The sequence below is a fragment of the Podarcis filfolensis genome, assembly GCF_964270895.1.
Source record: "Podarcis filfolensis genome assembly, chromosome: 10".
NCBI classification, from domain to species: domain Eukaryota; kingdom Metazoa; phylum Chordata; class Lepidosauria; order Squamata; family Lacertidae; genus Podarcis; species Podarcis filfolensis.
Window position 1 is genome coordinate 35,465,776 of NC_139612.1, and position 20,870 is coordinate 35,486,645.

Genomic DNA, 20,870 nt, shown 5'->3' on the forward strand with positions numbered 1-20,870 from the left:
CAATGGCAAGGAAAATAACTAAATAATTATGGGGTTTTTTTTTACTTTCCTTTCTTTCATTTTGAGGAAAGTGGCCAAATAAACAACCACATAGTCAAAAATTTGCTGTCATCATACCCAGCAGGTGACAAGTAATAAATTGATAAATTGCAGCAGACTTTAAAATAATAATTAAAAACATCACAATAAAATGTGTGAAATTGCAACAGAAGGATAGTACAACACAGCCATGAGCTGTGTTTTTATTGACAGTCTCCAGAGACCCTTCTGAGTCTCTTCATCAAGGGAACCAGTAAGTTTATTATGAAGCAGGTGGCAAAATACCTGAATTTTATCAAAGACGTGAAGTGATTTTTAGTGTGCATCTTGTCATTTTTTATGCATTGCATTTTCTCATATTGGTTGGTTAACCAGTAACCTTTGTGGCATGCAATTGTCTCCAGTAAGTATCTTTCTGTGAACTATATTTCTGTAAGATGCATGTGTAAGCAGATCTGGTAGCTTATTTAATATCTCTTTGCCTTATCTGGCAACACAGTATCTTCCACTGCCCTAAATTGTGTCAGTAGTGGCACCACAGTGATATTGGCACAGTCCTCTCTTCCCCAACATCCTTCCAGCTCCCAGGGCACATAATTATTTTATATGAAGTACTTCGTCCTATCTACATACCCTCTGCAACTGTTCCAGAAAAACTGAGACATATCATTTTTTTTTCTCGTGAGAGGGCAGTGGCCATTTGGGGAGCCATGAACTTGCATGATTTTGCACCACAATTTCCACCCCAAAAAATGTTTTGGAGGGGCACAATCTTGTGTGGTGCCCCAAACTACATACTTAGGGGCACTGTGCCCCCCAAAAGCACTTTTTCAGGAGGAAATCATGGCACGGAAACACACAAGATCACAATGCCCAAAATGGCTGTTGTCCTCTTGTGGGAAAAAACAGAAAGATAGCGTCCTGGTTTTTGCCTTCGATGTGTTGGAGACTAGGTGTCTGTTCTGACTCTACTGCCAGTCATTCCAAAGGGTTCAGTATGATGAAGGAGATGGGGGTGGGTGGAATTTCTTTCTCTCTACACTCTCTTCCATCATTCAAGAGACAAAAGGGGACTTAGTGCTTAGTCAGAATTAGTATGCACTAAATGAAAATAATTCATTTTTGGTTGTAGAAGAAATGAAATGTTGGATGGATCCCTTTTGTACTATTGCCAGTTTTCCCCTCAGTTTTTTCAATGGCTGCAATTGCAGGTCTAGCTTACCACTGTTTGTTTCATATTCTAATTCTGAATGTTATAGCCAACTTGGGTGTTGGGGTGTGATATATATATATATATATATATATATATATATATATACACACAGAGAGAGAGAGACATTATGATTAAAATATGACTCATTAGATTGTGAAAGCCCTTGGGTGATTTCCAGCGTTAGTCATATTCAAAGTAGCCCCATTGATTTCAGTGGGTCTACTCTGAGCATGCCTTAGCTGGATATCACTCATTATTAAGCTAAGATTTGGGGTATACTTGTAATAGTTTATTGGCTGATGTAACAGAAAACATATTTTAGTTCACCTTCAAATTCAAAATAGTGACACTTAGTTCTTCTGATAGTCTACTTTTTTCCATCTGAAGGCTATAAAGTTCATTATTTAGTCAACTTATGATATACTGTTTTCTGCAAATGCAGGCCCTTTGCTGAGTTTTTGGTTGCTTGCCCAGATTTCTGTCCCTGTTTCTCCATTGCTTAGCAACACCCCACTATCCCAAAGAAGTTGATACCAAGTAAGAACAGGCTTGTTTTGGTAATTTAATGGGAAGACAGAAGCAAGGCTTAGGGGGGTGGGGTGGGGGAGCATTTTGTTTTTGTTTTCTATCAGTGTAAGTTGACTTCACATGGCAGACCAATGTACTTCCCGTCTTTGTGTATTACCTTAAAAGGTAAATGTAGCTCTGCTCCAGAAAGTGGTTATGCAAAGATGGGTTTTTAAAATTGAATTTCATTTACTTAAAGCGTTTTTACTGTGCTCTTCAGCCAAACACACACACACACACACACACACACACAGAGAGAGAGAGAGAGAGAGAGAGAGAGAGAGAGAGAGAGAGAGACAGAGAGAGGCTCTGCCTATTGGCTTTCAGTATAAAGGATAGGATAAAAAGTAAAAAGGGATGGGGAGGGAGGAGGAACAAAGTAAACTCAGCCACCAGTTCTGAAAATTACACTTCTTATAGTAAATAGCCAGGATGGAAATGGGATGATGGAATAACCAATGCTAGATGACAGAAGAAAAAGAGATAAAGGCAGTTCTCTCCAAAGAGCTGATAGAATAGCTCTGATTTCCCTCTTCTGCAGCCTGATGGGAATATGCTTATTCCTCTCTATGTAGCGGGACACGGGTGGCACTGTGGGTTAAACCACAGAGCTTAGAACTTGTTGATCAGAAGGTTGGCGGTTCGAATCCCCGTGATGGGGTGAGCTCCCATTGCTCGGTCCCTGCTCCTGCCAACCTAGCAGTTCGAAAGCACGTCAAAGTGCAAGTAGATAACCAGGTAAATGGCATTTCCGGTGGGAAGGTAAACGGCATTTCCGTGTGCTGCTCTGGTTCGCCAGAAGCGGCTTAGTCATGCTGGCCACATGACCCGGAAGCTGTACGCCAGCTCCCTTGGCCAATAAAGCGAGATGAGCACCGCAACCCCAGAGTCGTTCGCGACTGGATCTAATGGTCAGGGGTCCCTTTACCATTACCTCTATGTAGCACTGTATGCAGTGAGGCTGGGGCCCAATGTAATTACTCATTATAGTAATGTGTTTTTTCACTCTTTGCCATAGCATCAGTGAGACAGCATACAAAAAGGTGGAGAGGCACATGCTTTGCTCACAGAAAGGCCCACCTTCTCTCTCCAACTACTCAAGTGTCTCAAGTAGCAGGGCTAGGAAAGGCCACTGCTTGTGCATTTGGAAAGCTGGTGCCAGCTGGGATAGACAAAAATTAGGCTAGATGGAGCAAATGGCAGCATAAGGCAATTTGTCTACTCATATGATTGACAAGAGTTATATTTTGGTTGATCTGTCATCTCGGCAGACATGTTGGGATTAAATAAATAATACTGACATTCTTATGTAATCGTATTTCCCATTTTCTATGTTGCAGGTTGCCTCTAGGCTTCAGCATAGGCAACACACACACTTAATTAATTAGTAATAAAATTACTTAATTAAATTAGTAATAAAATTACTTAATTAGTAATTAAAATTATGTAGTCAGTGTCATCACCTGTAGTCATTCAAGCGTGCCGCAGGTAAAAAGATGTGTGTGCCACTTCAGACCTGCTGTTTGACACCTCCCCAACTTTTCTTATTTTTTACACAACTTATTTTTACAATTGACTGGTGAAATACTTGACAATAAGGTCGTATCTCTCCGCTCTCCCTCCTGCCCACACCCTAGCCTGCTTCTGGGGTACTGTCATATAATGAAATGCAGTACAGTGGCACCTCGGTTTAAGAACAGCCCTGTTTAAGAACTATTCGGTTTACAAACTTCACAAAACTGGAAGTAGTGTCCCAGTTTGTGAACTTTACCTCGGTCTAAGAACAGAATCTGAACGGTGGAAGGGCACCAGTGGCAGGAGGCCTCATTAGGGAAAGCGTGCCTCGGTTTAAGAACGGTTTCAGTTTAAGAACGGACTTCTGGAACGGATTAAGTTCATAAACTGAGGTACCACTGTATTTTATAATTGAAGGCCTATTGAAACAAGCTGATTTGAACTTTTCCTGGACTATGCTATTTCAGGCTGCAGGCAGGAATGTGTCAACATTCTGCAACAACAGATTAAGTGATACAATTGCACAAGTGCACTTCTGCTGGTTTTATACATTTAACATTCCTAAGGTAGTTTTGTTTTGTAGATTGTTTCGTACAAGGGTTTTCTGCCTTAGTAAGTGCCTGGGAATGAGTTGTTAACCTTCAGTTTAAATAGGGATGATGGAGGTTGAGAAGAAGCTATTTGGTTAAGATCCTAAAATCGAATAGGTTATACAAGTAAGCTGAAAGGAGGAACCACATTCCTTTTCAATCTGTGGATGAGTTTGCAAGTCTCCTTCTGGGAAGATTCCATAGACATCGAGTGTTGGCTGACAAATTCAGTCTTCAAGATGGGAGTGGTGTTTTCAGTCATCCTAAGTCACTTCATTCCAGCCCAGTGGCGTAGCGTGGGGGGTGCAGGGGGTGCCGGCCGCACCGGGCGCAACACCTGGGGGTTAGGGTTAGGGGGCGCAAATCCACGGGTTAGGGGCGCAAATCCACGGGCTTGGGGGGCGCAAATTACTTGCCTTGCCCCAGGTGCTGACAACCCACGCTACGCCACTGTTCCAGCCAACTCGAGTTGTACTGTGACATGGACCACTTATACATTATGCAGCCCAATGGGTAACATCTGTTCCTTGGGCTGCATTCTGGTTTATCTCAGTTTATATCTAGGTCGACCTGACATAACTTGATTTAAAACAGTGTTAACTCAGGCTGAACCAGAAACAGCCCAAGGCAGCTGGAGTCCAGTTAAGGGAATCACATGCAGTATCTGACACATAGCCTGTAGTTTTGTCATGCGCCTGCTGCAGTGATGTATAACCATGTTTGTTCACAATAATCCTTTCTCATTTACAGGGTGTAGACAGTTCAAACTTATCTATAATCATTCAGAACAAAAAGTGCTTTGATAACGACATTGTGTGTTCAAAAAGTGTCTTTATCTCTGTTGGAGACGCTGAGATTTTTTTCAATGACCCCCTAGCCATACAGGTAAGTTCTGTTTTCCCTTTTCTGACATGCCCTTTACTCACTGAAGCACAGTACAACTTGCTAACTAAAATGCAATTTGTCTAAACAAATAATAATGTAAGGGGAAAAAGCCTAACCCACATAACAGCAACTAAAACATTATTTTCCTTGTCTCCCCACCCCCACATGGACCTCTGTTCAATTAGCATCCTGCTGGACATCACTGAACTTTTTTGAAACCATGGTATTGTTCAGCTTTTTAGTTCCCATCCCATGGGGTTTCTGAGGGAAGACCTCCATCATACAAACCAATATAACTTTCAATTGAAAGAAGAAAGCTTAAAAATAAAACCGCACTGGTCATAAGCCTAGGAGAAATGTCAGTGTAGTCATGCCCAAGGAGATGTCAACAGATGACCAAAGGAATATATCTGAGTCCAGCAAATGTGGCTTCTCCTTCTCCAGGGATGCGAAAGAGCCAAACCTACTATAATTATTCTTGAAAAGCCTCTGTTTAAAGCAACCTATTTAGGCTAAAAAACTGACAGTCTAATGGCCCAGTTTTCACATCAACTTTTCATATGGCAAAGTAATTTACTCATCACCTCCATGTGCTGAACATTTCACTTGATTGTGCTCCTATGCACTGGAACTTCATTTGTTCACCACATCTCCATTATGTTGGGCACAATCCAGATGGCTGCTTCAGGTAGAGCCAAAGGCTTGTGCACATATCCTGAATTTAAGAGGATAACTGTGTGTGGTATCATAGAAAGCTTTTGAAACTTTTTAGTTCCTTGTTGTGTAGTAGAGAACTGGAATGTGGCAATTGCTTTTAAAGCAACACAAGACCAAAGCCCTCTAGGGAAGCGAAACTGATCAACTCATTATCTAGATCATGGTTGTGATTAGTACAAAGTTTTATTATATTAGGCTGCATTGAAAGTAACCGTGCACCTCATGAAAATTACATGGTAAAGTACCTTTGCAAGGGTTTGGCCTAATGAAGAATCGAAGATATTCCTGGAAATAGTTTGGAGATTTCTGTTTGCAGATAGAAGCTATCAAAACTATTTCCAGGAATTTCCAGAAAATATGCCTCAATTTGGCTTCAAGAAACAATGTCTCCTGGGTTCTGAATAATGATATTCAGACATTTTAATGAATTCATTTTAGTACTCTGGCTTGGGTATCTGTGGAAAGCTGATCTTATTGGCCTTTTTACAAATATAAATGTCTTCACAGAGGATGCGGAGGAGACATGAAGTCACAACCAAGTATCAGCTTTGGAAGGCTGGATATTATACAGCAGTGCACTTTCCAGATCAGGAGATCACAATACTATGGGACAGGAAGACAACAATGCACATCAAAGTGGGGGTTCGATGGAAGGTGAATGGATATGAGATTGGGTGGCTTATATTTTGCAGCATCAAAGTTTTTATAGGAAACAATTTGTTAATTCAACAAATAGATTCTTGATTGATATAAATTGCACAGTAAGTCAGATATAGGGCATCCCACGGGTGTATTCCCACTGGGGCAACCTTTCAGGTACCAAATGCCAATAGTGAGCAGCAGCAGCAAGTACAGTGGTGCCTCGCAAGACGAAAAGAATCCGTTCTGCGAGTCTCTTCGTCTAGCGGTTTTTTCTTCTTGCGAAGCAAACCTATTGACGGATTAGCGGATTAGCGCTATTAGCGCTATTAGCGGCTTTTAGCGGCTTATCGGCTTAGCGGATAAGCGGCTTAGCAGCTTAGAAAAAGGGGGGGGGGAAAGGAAAAAAAACCCGCAGGAACTCGCAAGACATTTTCGTCTTGCGAAGCAAGCCCATAGGAGATTCGTTTTGCAAAGCACCTCCAAAACGGAAAACCCTTTCGTCTAGCGAGTTTTCCGTCTTGCGAGGCATTCGTCTTGCGGGGCACCACTGTATAACATTTATCTTTGCACAACAGGCTAGGAGCACACTTACATACCCCTCTCTATCCCCTCACCAGGCAAACAAGAGGCACTGTCTGAGTTCAGGGACACATTCCATCCAGACAAAAGTGGGGTGAAGCATGACTGGTGAGGGGTGTGGTCTGGGGAGAGGGAGGTGGCTAATGTGAGGGTGTGGCCTGTGAATAATCTCATGGATCACATAGAGAGGCTGAGAGGGACTTGTTTGGCCACAAAGCCTGAGATTCCCTACCCTGTGGTAGGTCTATTTCAAGTTGCAAACTATATCTCCTCACAATATAGTGATTGGTACTGACTTTTGTCAAAATTTTCAGAGTGTTCTACATTAACAAGGGTTCCATAAGAAGGGGATACTCTAGAGGTCCAGTGCTCTGATTTCTATAGACTCAAATGTGGTTCTATTTGTCAGGAAAGGTTGTGGAAGGATATGTGCTATGCTGTCTCATTTCAAATTGGAGGAAAGGGTAGCTCCAGGTGTCTGTGCATGTGTGTGTGTGTGTGTGTGAACTAAAGCATCTCCTCCATTCTGACTGGGGCTGCTCAAAATCTCCCCCCATCCACTGCCAAAGATGAGCATACCATCCTGCGGTGAGGTGAAAAGCTGAGTCAGTAACTGGCTTGTCTTATTTACCTCAGCAAAAGCAACTTCAAATATTTTCTACCGAGCATAGCCTTTTTATTGAAGTGAGTTTCTATAATCAGTGCATAGAAGTCTTTAAAATGAAGACATATATTATGTCCTGAGATGGTGTTCAGTCAAGCTGTATGGAGAAACACAAATGTGTGTGTGTCTGTGTGTATTCATCTTGATACTGTATTTTGATTGATTTGACTATTTTGATTGAAAATAATCAATAAATGTATCATCCTGTTTTAATTCTAGGGTAAACTGGCTGGTTTATGTGGCAATTTTGATAAATTCACTTCAAATGACCTGACTACATCCAGCAACATGGAAGTAAGAAATGCTCAAGTCTTTGGAGAGAGCTGGGAAATAGGACAGGTAAGCATGATATATCCATTCATTTTGAAAATAAACAGGCAACTGATGGTGAGGGTGTAAGAAATGTAGGAGCAGCATTACCATTAAACCAGCAACTAGTAGGCCATCAATTTGACAGGTTCTGGGTGTGGTAGTTCCCTGTCCTATCACCAACCATTTCTCATACTTCTGCACATTCTCCTTATTTCCACTGTTCCACATGGTTGCCATGTGGAGCGAGCAAATACGAAAGGAGATGCAATGCATCTTGGCCCCATGGAAGCTGATGGGACTGCAGCTTCCATCGAGGAAGGAATTTGTATATTCCAGCCACATCAGGAGGGCCCCAGGCTAACCACCCCTACTCTAGTACCTAGAAAGGCTTTTGTTTGATCAGCACAAGACAAAGAGGATGACAAGAGCATCACAGTGAAACCCGTTAAGAGTTTCTGTTTGTGTATATGATACACAAAAGTGCTTACATTTACTGTGCTATAGGCCAAACAGCTTGTATGACAATGTTTAAAATTTATTTCCTGCTTTGTTTCCCCCCTACCAGACTGTAGTCACGTAGCTCAATGTAACATCTCCTATTTTGCTGAAGCACAGCTGCTTGAGAGCATGCAGGCATTTCTTCCCCATGACTTCCCACCTTTGCTGTTGCAATTCAAAAGTGCAATGACCTTGGCCTCCCCCCTGCTCCTGTGCTGCCACATCAGATTACAAATGCTCTGACTAATTTTCCATCCTCTGCTTTCTCTCACCATCTTTACGGCTCCATCTGAGGGTTGCTTCATATAAGATTATTCCCTACATGAATGCCACTAATAGATTTTTAAAAAAATCCTGTGTATAATGCATGTACTTCGGCAACATCTGACAAATATGCAAACGTCTGTTTTAATACATGACTAGAAGCAGCAATCTCCAGGGAAGGAGTTGCCTTCTGTATACCCAGGGAAATAAAACACAGACATCTGCAATACATCACAGTGTTTATATGGTATATACATAATAGATGGTAGTTTTATTCAGAGCAGACCCATTGAAATTGATCAACATGTCTAAGGTAGTTCTGTTAATTTCAGTGGGTCTACTCTGAGTGAATGGCACCCAATATTTGTGTACAAAATTGTTTTGTGTGTGGCTCTTTGTATATGTTACAGATAACATCTCTCCCACTCTGGTCCCCGCCTTTCCTTAAAAAGCTTGGGAGAGTTGTTGTTTTCCACTAATGTTGATGGTCTTTTGTGGTTTGTGTCCCTCTAGTGTCCCTGAATTAATTTATTTCTACTGTTGCTTCTTCATATAAACTTTTTAAATTAATTACAGTTGTTAAAACCATCCATATTAACCCCAAAAAACCATATTCCAAAATGTTAAACTGGCAGTTGCAATTAAATCCTTTTGCCACCTGCAGAATTTAAACGTATTCATTTAAAGTTATGGACTCTTTGTCCTTATTGCCAGAGCACTAAAGTTTAAACTAAATGGTACATTGGATAAACAATGCTCTGTTTATGATTTACAGATGGCCGCTGTGGAAACAGTGATGATGTGCGATAAAGAAAACATGTTGTTTGCCAAAAAGGACGGGGGGGGGGGGGGGGACATGAGTTTTTTCAAAAAAACAAAACAATAAAGAAGGATCCATTCTAGTTTAATGTTTTCAGCTGTAAGGAAAGTGTGAGGTTTAGGAGAAAAGAGAACAAAAACATGGAATGGCAGGGTCTTATTTCAGAGTCTGGGGGCAGATTGGTGTGCATTTCTAAAGGGGTTTGCAGTGCAACAAATGTGTAATGTACCCAAAGTTATTAACAAGTGCTTGTGATTTCAGTGTGCTAGCCCAAATGAGACCATAAAACCATGTGAAGTACACCAGAGCAAGTTCCCTTATGCCAAAAAGGAATGTTCAGTTTTATACAGTGATGTTTTTGCCCCCTGTCGCAATGTGGTAAGTATATATTTCCTAAGCTATCTAGAAAGCACATCTTTGCTCTGGATCTCCGCTTGCCAAATGTAAGAGTTGCTGTGGCACTAACACCTGGCTCATAACAGGCTTAGTTAGCCCTGCTGTTAGGCACCTGCTTCAGGCACCAGATGGCGACGTGCGGAGGGTGATGATCAGTGTCAAGCAATCGTGCTACAGAGCTGTGTGTACCATGCATCCTGCAGTTGCTGCCCTCAGGTGAAGTAGAAGACACTGCCAGAGGTTGAAGTAAGATTCTGCTTCCAATCTGATTTGCTTCTGTATGGGGAGACTGTCTCAGGCAGCAAAGTTTGTTGGCTCAGTCCTGGTCCACAAGATGAGCAGCTGCTCATCTGAAGGGCAAGGGAGCCAGCACACCACATAACGTCCCCAGGCTCTCTTCTAGGAATCTACTTAGCAGATGCTACAGGCAAACAAGCCACAGGCTGCTCCTCCATATCCTTCCAGTTTGGACTTAGTAGTCCCCACCTGAAACTTGTGGCCTTCTCCTTTCAAGAGCAGCATATCAAAAGCAGGGTAGCTACAAAATATTTTATTGAAAATATGTACCAAGATATTTGTTGTTTGGGTTTGAAGTGTTCCTGTCCTTTTCCTTTCTGGCCAGCAAACTGCCATCTCACACTCCTTCTCTTATCACTATTGAATTGTACATACAATGTATTATTAGCAGGCTGCTATTGGCCTTTGTAATCTGTTGGTAGGTTCTGGTTTCTGTGTCTAGGATTAAATGAAGAAACTGACACGGAGAGATACCAAACTGAACCATGGAACATGGAACAAGGAGGCCTGTATTATCCAGGAAGCATACCTGGGGAAGTTACCAGAAGCCCATCACTAACCACCAGTTCCATTTCCCCACTGTTTACTTCCCAATTTCACATCAGGATTGCCATTATTTTCCTGGGGCATTATTGTAGGCTGCCTTTAAAGGGAGGGGGAATATATAAAATGTACAAAATAAATAAATAGTGTTCTGGACTAACTGAAAAGAGGACCCAGGAAATTGGGAAAAGCACAACTCAAAGGTGATGGTGATATCATGCTAAGATGACAATAAGCAGACGGGATGAGCCGCTGGCTGGATTTGACAGGCATGTTAGTTTCAGCTGCATGGCCAATCATTACAGTAGATGGCAGCATTTGCTTTATAACTGAAGAGCATGGTCATTCTTTGGCTTGGTTATAACATTTCTCTTTACAGACAATCTAGCCCCCAAAAGTTACTTTAATTCAGTGTGAGTTTATGCCATTATTGCTGTTCTTAATTGTACTACTGCTGCTGCTGCTACAACAGTGTTTGAACCACTTTTGGTAGTCAGATTTATTTTATCCACTTCTGGTTTCCATTTAATCTCAAAAGCAAATGTCAAACTTCCGCATGCATGCTTTGTTTCTCAAAAGTGCATCATCAGCTAAGCTACTTTTCTCATAGTTTTTCGGACTTCTAATTTTCATGTTTTCTACCCATTTTTGAGGACAAATGTTAGGTTGGCAGGTCTATAATTTCCCAGGTCCTTAAAACAAAAACAAAAACTGGAGTTAGCTTTCCTGACTACCCATCTTCTGTTAAGGAGGCCAGTTTTAATAATAAGGTGCACGTTTTTATTAAACAAGCAGGAATTTTGTATTTGAGTTTTTAAAAGAACTCCTGCCTTCCAACCCTGGATAAATGATTATTCTGAATTTGTCAGTTTAACTCTAAAGCTGTACTCTTTGTCGCTTCTTTGTGAGACAGATCTCCTCCTTGAAAATAATAGTTCACCTGTAGCTATTTGTTTAACATATTGTGCTGGGAAGGCTGAAGCAAAGGGTCAATCAAGCTTTTTTTTTGTAATTTTCTTGTTCTTATCCAGGGCTCCTTCTGTCTGGCTGGTTTCCTGCCCCTGGTGTCCTTAAATCAATGTTTGCTGCTTGTTTCTACACTTTCATCAATATGCCGATTAAATGACTTCTTTACTTGTTTTATCCTTAGATTTGTGAAAGCTGACTCCTTTTAGAATGACCACCACTCTGTGGTGTACAATTTACCTGAGCCTCTTTCCATAATTGTTTTCAGTAACCTCTCAAGATACTTGAAGTACTTTGACTTTCCACAACAATTTCATTTCAGCAGATCCCCTCATTTCCCTCCTCTGCTACTCCGAATCTGACTTTCTCCGTATTTTTCAGATTGATGTGACATCATTCGTCAAAAACTGCCATACAGATACTTGCAATTGTAATCTTGGCGGAGACTGTGAATGTCTGTGCACAAGTATTGCAGCTTATGCTCATAAATGCTGCCAGCAGGGTGCAGTAATTCACTGGCGATCTCCATCTCTCTGTCGTACGTATGTTTTGCTATTCATTATGCCGTCAAGCATAATCTCTGGAAAGAAGATTATTCCAGACTTTCTTTAACTGATTTCTAGCACATCAATGTTTCCTGTGCAAATGCTGGTAACTAGTGGCTTGATACCAGATATGGTTGCACAGAAGTAATTCAAGGGTAAGCAATAGCTGTGCTCCCCTGTGCTGTTCTCCACCAAACAAGCTTAAGGTCCATTAGTAGGAGAATGTAGAGTAGTTAAGCTTCCAAGACTCCAGATACGTCCAAGTAAGATGCACCATGTGGCAGTTTTCCATTCTTAAAAAGAAGTAGTAATTCTGGTCTGAATTTTTACAGATGGACCTTATGTTAAAAGTTGTACCATTTTACAACTATAAGCAATATTCAGTGTTGGCCATACTTGGAGTAGACCATTGATTTCAATGATTATACCAGATGAAATCCTACCTGAGTGACTATTTGTATATATTATCTGCCTGTGTATACATCATGTTACTTTTGTATTCTACTCTTCTTAAGCTAGCAATTTATTAGCACTGTTGGCTGCTGCCAAAAAATAAATAAATCAGTGAATGTACAAACACATTTTAAAGGGTTTTTGTTGTTGTTCTGCAGTGCAGGTCTTCAAAAGAGTGACACTAATTTATTTACTAATAATAGAATCCAAGGAAAATGCAGTAAGTAAAAGAACAGAAGAGTGAGTTTTGTGAATCAGAATTTAGTGCTTGGCTATGTGACCTTGTCTTGTTGTTACTGACAATCACAAATTCTCTAATTATTCTCTGAGTTGTTATGCATGTCATTAAATGGTGTGCCTGTTCCTTCTTTCAGCTTATGACTGTGATTATTACAACCAAGGTATGTAGCATTTCTGTGAGCTTTAAAAATAAATAATAGTAATATATTGGATATATAGATTCTCCCAAAACACTGTTGTAGTAGTGATGGTAGTTCCAAGTATTTATAGACCAGTTTTCATCATACATGGTCACAAGAAGGTTTACACAACCATTAATAAAAAGAAATCCATCAGTGTTTTGAGTTGCTTGTTTCTCTTGCTATCATTTAACATCTGACTGTCATTTTTCTTCCTCCAGGACTTGGAGAAGGACCATATATTTTGGCCAGCTATGGTCAGAATGACACTGTTATAGGAGTCAATGTCACCAGCAAAAATATCTTTCCTTTGCCAAGAAGCAGTGTCAGTGGGAATGTGTATTTTAATTTTATGTTAACTCCAGGACTTTTCAAAGATAAAATACTATGTGAGTCCTATTTCAGTACTTCATGTAATTAAATCACAAGTTTTCAGAGTTGGAAAAAAATGTTAATCTTTATGTATCAGAGAATACTTTTTCATTATCTTTTCCAAAATCTGAGTATATCTATTTGTGATAGATGTGAAGACAAGAGTTGTAAGAGAAACAAAGGCTTTAGTCTTTTTCATCATTAATATTTTTATTTTATTTATTTTTACTTTATCAGTGTACAAGTCCTTTCTCCCTTGATTTAGGAGAAATGCTTGATAGCATCTTAAAGTTAACCGGAAACATCTCAGCTGTAGCTCTTTTTTAAAAAAAGTAGTCTAAAATAAATGCCTACAATTATCATTTGACTTTCATCCTTAAATTTCTAGACTGAGTTGCCCTGAAACATTCAGATGCAGCCATACATTTCAGAAAATATTACTTCTTATAGGTTACTTGCTGTAGTTCTGTAGGATAAACACCCAGGGTGAACAACGGACTCTTATTTATATTAATCAGATTCAAAGTATCAGGCTACAAACCTATGCACACTTTCCTGGGAATAGGCACCGGTGAATACCATGGAGTTCAATGAGCCTATCTTTTAAGTAGACATGTATAAGATTGCACTTGATGTTCAGCCATAGTTAATGTAGGCCAATATTCACTATGAAAAGAAGCCATTTTAAAATACTGTTAGCAAAATTTTAATGTAGCCTTGCCAGGACTAGTTTGCCACTGAACAGATTTTTAACAGAAGTATCACCATATGAAGCATTTGATTTAGGTGGTGAAATCTTATTAATATATTGCTGTGGATTTAATTTGTGGCAGCTCCATCTCTGGTTTCGCTTGAGTCTGCTGAAAGGCCAAACTACTTTCTATATGTCCATGATGATGAAAGCATATCCTTAGAACAGTGGGAGGCAAGTTCCTTGTTTCGTAGAAGAGCAACTTTTTTCCATCATCAAGGCCTTTGGATCCCAGGCTACAGTGCATTCGAACTACACAGCAAGAAAGGTTTCTTTATCATACTCAGAGCATCTTCTGTGAAAGTATCAAAGTTTGATGATTCTGAAGAATTCAAATGTTCAAGCAGTTTCAACATAGAGGGTGAGTTGTACATGTTCCTGGGAGCAATGTATGTGTGTCAGGGAATCCGATCCCCCCCCCCCCCACGGTAGGCTGCCAGGAATAGATAGACAAGGAAGGCTCTTACCAATGTATTTTATTCAATATTCACAGAGAGAGGCTTAGGAATGCTGCCTTTTGGAGTAATGACATTGCTCTGAGTAATCGCCACCCCTCTTCTCTCCTCAATCATCAACAGCACCACCTGCCTTATGGTGGCTGCTTAGGGCCATTTGTCTCTGAGCCCTTTGCTCTCCTACTTTCAGTGCTTGCCGGGTTCTGGGAGAATGGAGGTCTGGAATGCTTTCTAGTGATAACGTGTCAGCCAGCTGCTCTGTCTCTGCCTCCCCCTCCTCTTCTCCCATTATTTCCCAACTTTGCCCCTCATCTACCTCTGAGCTGTGACCTCATCAAACCACTGTTGTAAATCTATACTGTCTTCCTCTTCTCTGGAAGGTTCAGACTGGGGAGGCGGTCTCCACCATTCCTCCTCTGTCCAGTCCCTGACAGTGTGGAATGCTGTGGATGTATCATTTTCAAGATTTATAATAGCAGCAGTTACATTGTAAATTCAGAATGGACAAATCAGTCAATCAACCTCAGTTTTTATGTGTTCATTTGCAAGCCCATTCCATTGTGCCTCCATATCTGTGATTTTAGCTTGTTAAGAAAGCATGACAACCACTTTATTTTTTAAACACCTTTTGGTAGATTTTGCTGAGCTGAGAATTGTATTGAGCTGAGAATTGCAATTGTATTGCAAAATTCAGACATGTGTGAAAACTGAACCATAACTCTACACAGGGGTCCACGAATCAGGTCACCCTGAAAGAAACCCTAAAGTATCCTCATTTTGCTGTTACCAATTTAAGAATTAGGATGAACCTGTTCCATGCAAAGAGATTTTCAGATCCCCCCCCCCAGGCATTTGCTGGCCTTTGTGTCTGCATTGATTTTATGCTGCCTCTTTTGTGCTATGACCTCTGCTTTCATGCTGTTGTTTTATGTTCTGCTTTTAATTAGTGTTGTCATGATTTTCACATATATTATCTTAAGGGTTATTAAGCTGGAAAGACAATTCATAGATTAGATAGATATTCTACTGCACCTATTGTATGGAAGTACTCAGCAGTGACCCTAATTTTTTCCTCTTATTTGTATACCACCTTTCAAGTCACAAATCCTTCCAAGGTGACTTACAAGTAACAAAAATACATAACTAGCATCACTGTATTAAAAATTTAACAATTCATTGGGATACCCCAACACTGTTATCACAGGGCAATTTGTTGTTGAATGCCCAGCCTTTGCCTCCCTCCCTCTGTCTTACTCCCTTGATCTAACTTTCCTGTGACACATGTTTCTTCAGTGTTCAAATGGTGAAGAAAAGACCATCTCAAATGATATGCAATAGAAACAGGTGGATATTAATATTATAACAGTCATCTGTTTCTGTTGTATCACTCAGTGTAGACACAATCTGTCTCCAGAAGAAGAATGAAACCAACATGTACAAGGAGGGTGGTGGCACTGGGAACATGTACTCCCTTGTCCTCCATAGAGTGGCTCCTCCTTCAGTGTTCTTGTGGGTGTTCAGATATAGTTAATGTTTACACCCATGTGCCCAATCTGAGGCTTTTGTTGTTTCTCAGAACTCCATACAGCAGTACCTTATAGGAGGATGTGTGAATGGAGATACGAACCTTGTACAAGTCCTTGTGTTAAAACATGCAGTGACCCTGAAGGAGTAGCATGTAAATTTCTTCCACCGTGAGTATAATTAATATTTCATGTAATAATTAACATACTAATCTTGGGATATTATTTTCCACCGCGTTGCCACATTTGCCTGTTTGACCAATTACGGCTCATTAAGTTCCGTATTCAGAAAAATATATATTTCTGAGTAGCATCCTTGGGAGTGAAGTAACATTTGAAGAGGACTTGAGTTCTGCTTACATTAGAAACTTGCTTATATTTTCCACCAGTGTGTTTTTTGAAGTTCCTAGCAATTTTCAGACAATATCTTCCATTGTCATGAGCAAAGGATGCCTTGTTCAGAGCTGATGTATAGAATTCAAGTATTGAAACAGAGACTAGTTTTCAACCATTTCCATTTTGCATCATGTATTTTGAATTTTATGGAGCAGCCGTGCAAACTTAAAGCTTCTTGCCTTTTTGAAATGACTACAAAAGAATTATTGTGTTATTGTTGTTTTCCTTGAACCTTTTAGAGTTGAAGGATGCTTACCATACTGTCCCAAAGATATGATTCTTGACGAAGTCACACTTAAATGTGTTTATCCAGAAGACTGTAAGTGTCTCCTATATCATTTGAGTAGATTGTTATACTGTAGTATGTTAATATAAAGTTATTTTGATATAAAGTTAGTCTGTGCATCAATAACTTTAAAGATGTTATATTATACTGCAGTAAATTTAAAGGTATAAGTCACTTAGTGCAGCCTATGAAAAATACATTTTTACTGATATACGGTATATCTGAAAGTTTAAAATAAGCAAATATACCAATAGCAAACTCAGTTACCTGAGTGTTGCTTCTTATGTAGCCAAATGGCTTGTACATGAACAGGAGGGAGGGATCAGTCCACTAGGGGAAACTAGGGGAAATTTTGCATAAGCCCCACAAACATCTTTGTGGTGATGGGGGAATCCTATGAAGGCAAAAATCCTCAAACAGCTCAATGCAGACTAAGTGTGCTGAGTAGACATGGACTGCTGACTGTCTTTTGGAAGGTGGGGGATGGAATAGGCATGGATGTTTGGCTGGAATAATGAACATGAGCACTGCACCATCCTGGTTACATTTTATTGCAGGCCCCACTTGTTTTTATTAATATATTTCTGGAGAAGCAATCATATGCAGCATTTCCTCAGGAGGACCCACTGAACTGACTGGGATTTCTTGGCAAACATATATAAGATTGGACTATTAACTGTAGAAGTGAAAGATCACCTCTTATATGTGAATAAGTAAAAGAAAAGCTGATTTTGTGTGTGTGTATTGGCTGCATATTTTTTTAAAAAATGTTTATGAAATGCTTTCTTCTCGAACGAAACTGTGGGATGCAACTCTTTAAATATACCTCGTTGCTTCTTGTACAATAATTTTATTAAGCAAAGCAGCAAAATCTACTATTGCTGCTCGTTCAGGCCTAGGAAGAGACTGACTTTCTATCTTCCACCTTATTAAGAAGCTGGAGAGCCTGAATCTAGATTGCTTCCTGCTTCCCTTCCCACAGTATTATTACTGTGGAATAATACTGAAGCATGCTCTTTTTACAGGCATACCTGTGAAAGCCACTGAAGCTTCAACGACAGCAAAGCCACTGAGAACAAGGCCCACCGTATTAAGCCCCCATACAGTGGACACGGCACAAACATTTCCTCATATGCCCCCTGCGCTTGTCACTGAAGTGGTTGAGACAACATATATTAATCTAACTACCCAAATGGCAACTGAGAGAGTAGGGACATTTGGAGGACAAACTACGGAGAAAATGGTTACAGATCTTCATTCAGCAACACTGTTACCAGTTCCAGAGCACTCTTCTGAAGGTAGCTATAGCACTACAATACCCTCTGTGCTACTTGCACCTATATCCCCAACAGCTCTCCCAACCACTAAGGAAGCCACAGCAGTTACAGCAAAGGTGACACCCTACACCACAAATCCTATCTTTTTTATATCATCTCTCACTGCAACAACAGCTGAACCATCACTGTCTGCCTTTCCTTTAATATCCACATCACCTATACCATTGAGATCTGCTGCATTACCTGCTGGACAAGAATTTGCCTCTGCTAAAACACCTACAAGCATCTTAGTGAGTGGAGGTCCTTCCACAATCAAGTCTGAGGTTTTGGTAGCAGGAACACCACAGCCATCTTTATCAACTGAAAGAACATCTCGTTCAAGTCTGTCTTCAGGTTCACCATTAACAGAAACGCTTACGGTGACTTCAATAACTAGGTCTACTATGACCGAGCCAACTATTCATTTGACTCATTTGCCTGTGCTTACAACAACTCAAATTCCCTTATCGGCATCTAGATTTACTGCCTTTTCTTCAAGTCCTGCTTATAGCATACCAGTTTCAGGCTCAATGACAACTCGACCTCACTCAGAAGTGCTGCTGCCTACATCTCCATCATCACCAGAGGCACTTATAACACCTTCTGAACACACTGTTCCCTTAACCACAAAGCATTTTTCTACTACGACGCCATCCTCAGCTGCTTCACCAAGCCCTACAACCATGCGGTCTTCATTGAGTCCCCAAGTGACACAGGCAATGTCTACACTGGTGTCTCCTCCAGTTACGTCTCAAATGTCCAAGGCAACTGGGGAAGTTACAATTATCTCAAAGAGCTTTCATATAGGACCTTCCATTGCTTTGCTTCCAGACGTTCCTCAGACCTCCCAATCACTTGAAACAAAAACAGTTTCGACAGAAAGCAAGCATGCATTGCACATTGGTTCATCTCCAGTGCCAACGGTTTCTGTAAGTTCATTGGAGTTTGCTGGCACCAGAGCTTTGTCAAGTAGAACCCCTTTGTTACCTACGAGTATTTTATATGATACAACACAAATGACTCCGAAAACAAGTATGCATTCAGTTGGCCCACACACAGGATTAAAAACTGATTCTACTCTTAAAAGTGTGGGTAGTTTCACCACTTCTGCAGTGCTTCCAGGACATCTATCTTCTTTCACAAGTTCGTCCACATTACTTACAGTGTTACCAAAAACTTCTTCTGTCTCAGCCTCTTATTCTGAAAGCTCATTGGTGATTCCCACAACTGGCAAAACTTCTGCTGCGATGCCAGCTAGCACTCTCATACAAATGCCAGTTGGTGAACAACCTACCTCAACAAGCCCGGGTTCTTACCCTGCAGCTTCTCCTTCAGCTTTGTCAACTTTAAGGCCAACTATTTCCACAATAAATGCTTCATCTTTGCCTCCTCTGGAGGCCTCTGATATGCCCATGCTGTTTTTAGGAACTAGGAGTTCTTCTTCAGTGGATGGTAGAACACTGTCTTCATTACCCAGTGCTATCAGTACTCAGTCTTCAGAGCCAGCATTTACCATAGGTGCTCTTTGGAATATGACATCAACCCCAACAAATGTCACTGAAAAGTATACCCTTAGCCCACCAGTAAGTTTACTACCTTCCTCTGCAGGCACAATAGTTCCTAGCAAATCTGCGCTAGTCACTGAACTTTATCCTATCAGTTTTGAGCACTACACTGCTACTATGTCATCCCCAATTCCTACTACCTCCCAAACACTTACGCATACTCCAAACTTTACTTTGTTTACACCCAAACCTTCCACAGAAGCCTTCAGAACTATACCCATTAAAATGGATGAAGGGACTACCTCAGGTTGGATAGAGCTGGGAGCGACACATGCTACAGAACTTCGAAATGTGACCGCTTATGCCTCAGAAAGTAACCAGACCTCAGAAATACAAGAAAAAGTCACTAAGTACACAAGCACTGAGGAATCTTTGCTGCTTCCCACTCAGATGACTCTGGCTATCAGTGAAAGCAGAAGGGCTTCGGTGAAACCAGTCTCTCTCTCAGACGATCTGATAGATGTAACATTATCCGATTGGTCTAGAGCTCCACCACCAAAATCAATTAGGCCTTACTATAGTGGGGCTGAACCTGAGGAAATGAGAACAACCAGCTTGCAGAATGTCACAATAGCAGATTCAACTCACTTAACTGCAGAGCAATTGGGGGGCCAAACTTCAAAGGCTGAAATGGAGATGGTGACTACAGATGGTGCAGAATATGCTTCCTTTGGCACAATGATACATACATTAATATCTGCCACATCTGCAGAATGCACGGTGAGGACATTTTTACCTACTTATTTAATTTACTTAACATTCTAAAATTTTATTAGATCATTTATTATTTTGATTTGTACATTATTTCTTTTTGTTCTTCAAAGCTGCTTCAAAGACAATATCTTTATCGTCATAATATGCAGACATACTCTCTAGAGTTTATCTTTCCTTTTTTGTATGGTGAATGGGCATCTTGGTTCATGGAATAAAATCAAGACTGGTGTTAATGTCTCCCAATTCTCCCCCCATTATGAAACAGCCAAGGTATCTTGATCCAGTAGACAGATGTAGTCAGTACGTGTGCATTAATATGGGATGGATGCTGTACAACCTCTCAAAGAACTGCCATAAGACTGTGGAGAAGCCTGACTGTGGTTTTCGTGGGATGCCAGTCCAAGTAAACAGTGACAGCTGCTGTCCAGAATGGGAATGTCCTTGTAAGTTCTAAATCCCTGACATACAGTGAATAAAAAGTAACATATTTCTTAGGATATACTCTACAGCTGCATAGGAATGTGCCTATTGACTTAATAATATATGAAGCAGTCCTAGGAAATGATGT

General features: G+C 40.6%; 1 protein-coding gene across 1 annotated transcript in view; it reads left to right on the top strand.

Moving 5' to 3' along the window:
* The window catches only part of OTOGL (otogelin like), an 81,526-nt gene that overhangs the window by 40,221 nt on the left and 20,435 nt on the right, over positions 1-20,870 (top strand). The window contains exons 26-37 of the mRNA XM_083574817.1: positions 4,675-4,809; positions 6,034-6,180; positions 7,631-7,750; positions 9,567-9,683; positions 11,889-12,045; positions 12,880-12,906; positions 13,146-13,313; positions 14,130-14,408; positions 16,079-16,196; positions 16,661-16,740; positions 17,733-20,308; positions 20,568-20,745. Coding sequence (XP_083430943.1) covers positions 4,675-4,809; positions 6,034-6,180; positions 7,631-7,750; positions 9,567-9,683; positions 11,889-12,045; positions 12,880-12,906; positions 13,146-13,313; positions 14,130-14,408; positions 16,079-16,196; positions 16,661-16,740; positions 17,733-20,308; positions 20,568-20,745 — 4,102 coding nt within the window. The remainder of the gene's footprint in view (positions 1-4,674; positions 4,810-6,033; positions 6,181-7,630; positions 7,751-9,566; positions 9,684-11,888; positions 12,046-12,879; positions 12,907-13,145; positions 13,314-14,129; positions 14,409-16,078; positions 16,197-16,660; positions 16,741-17,732; positions 20,309-20,567; positions 20,746-20,870) is intronic.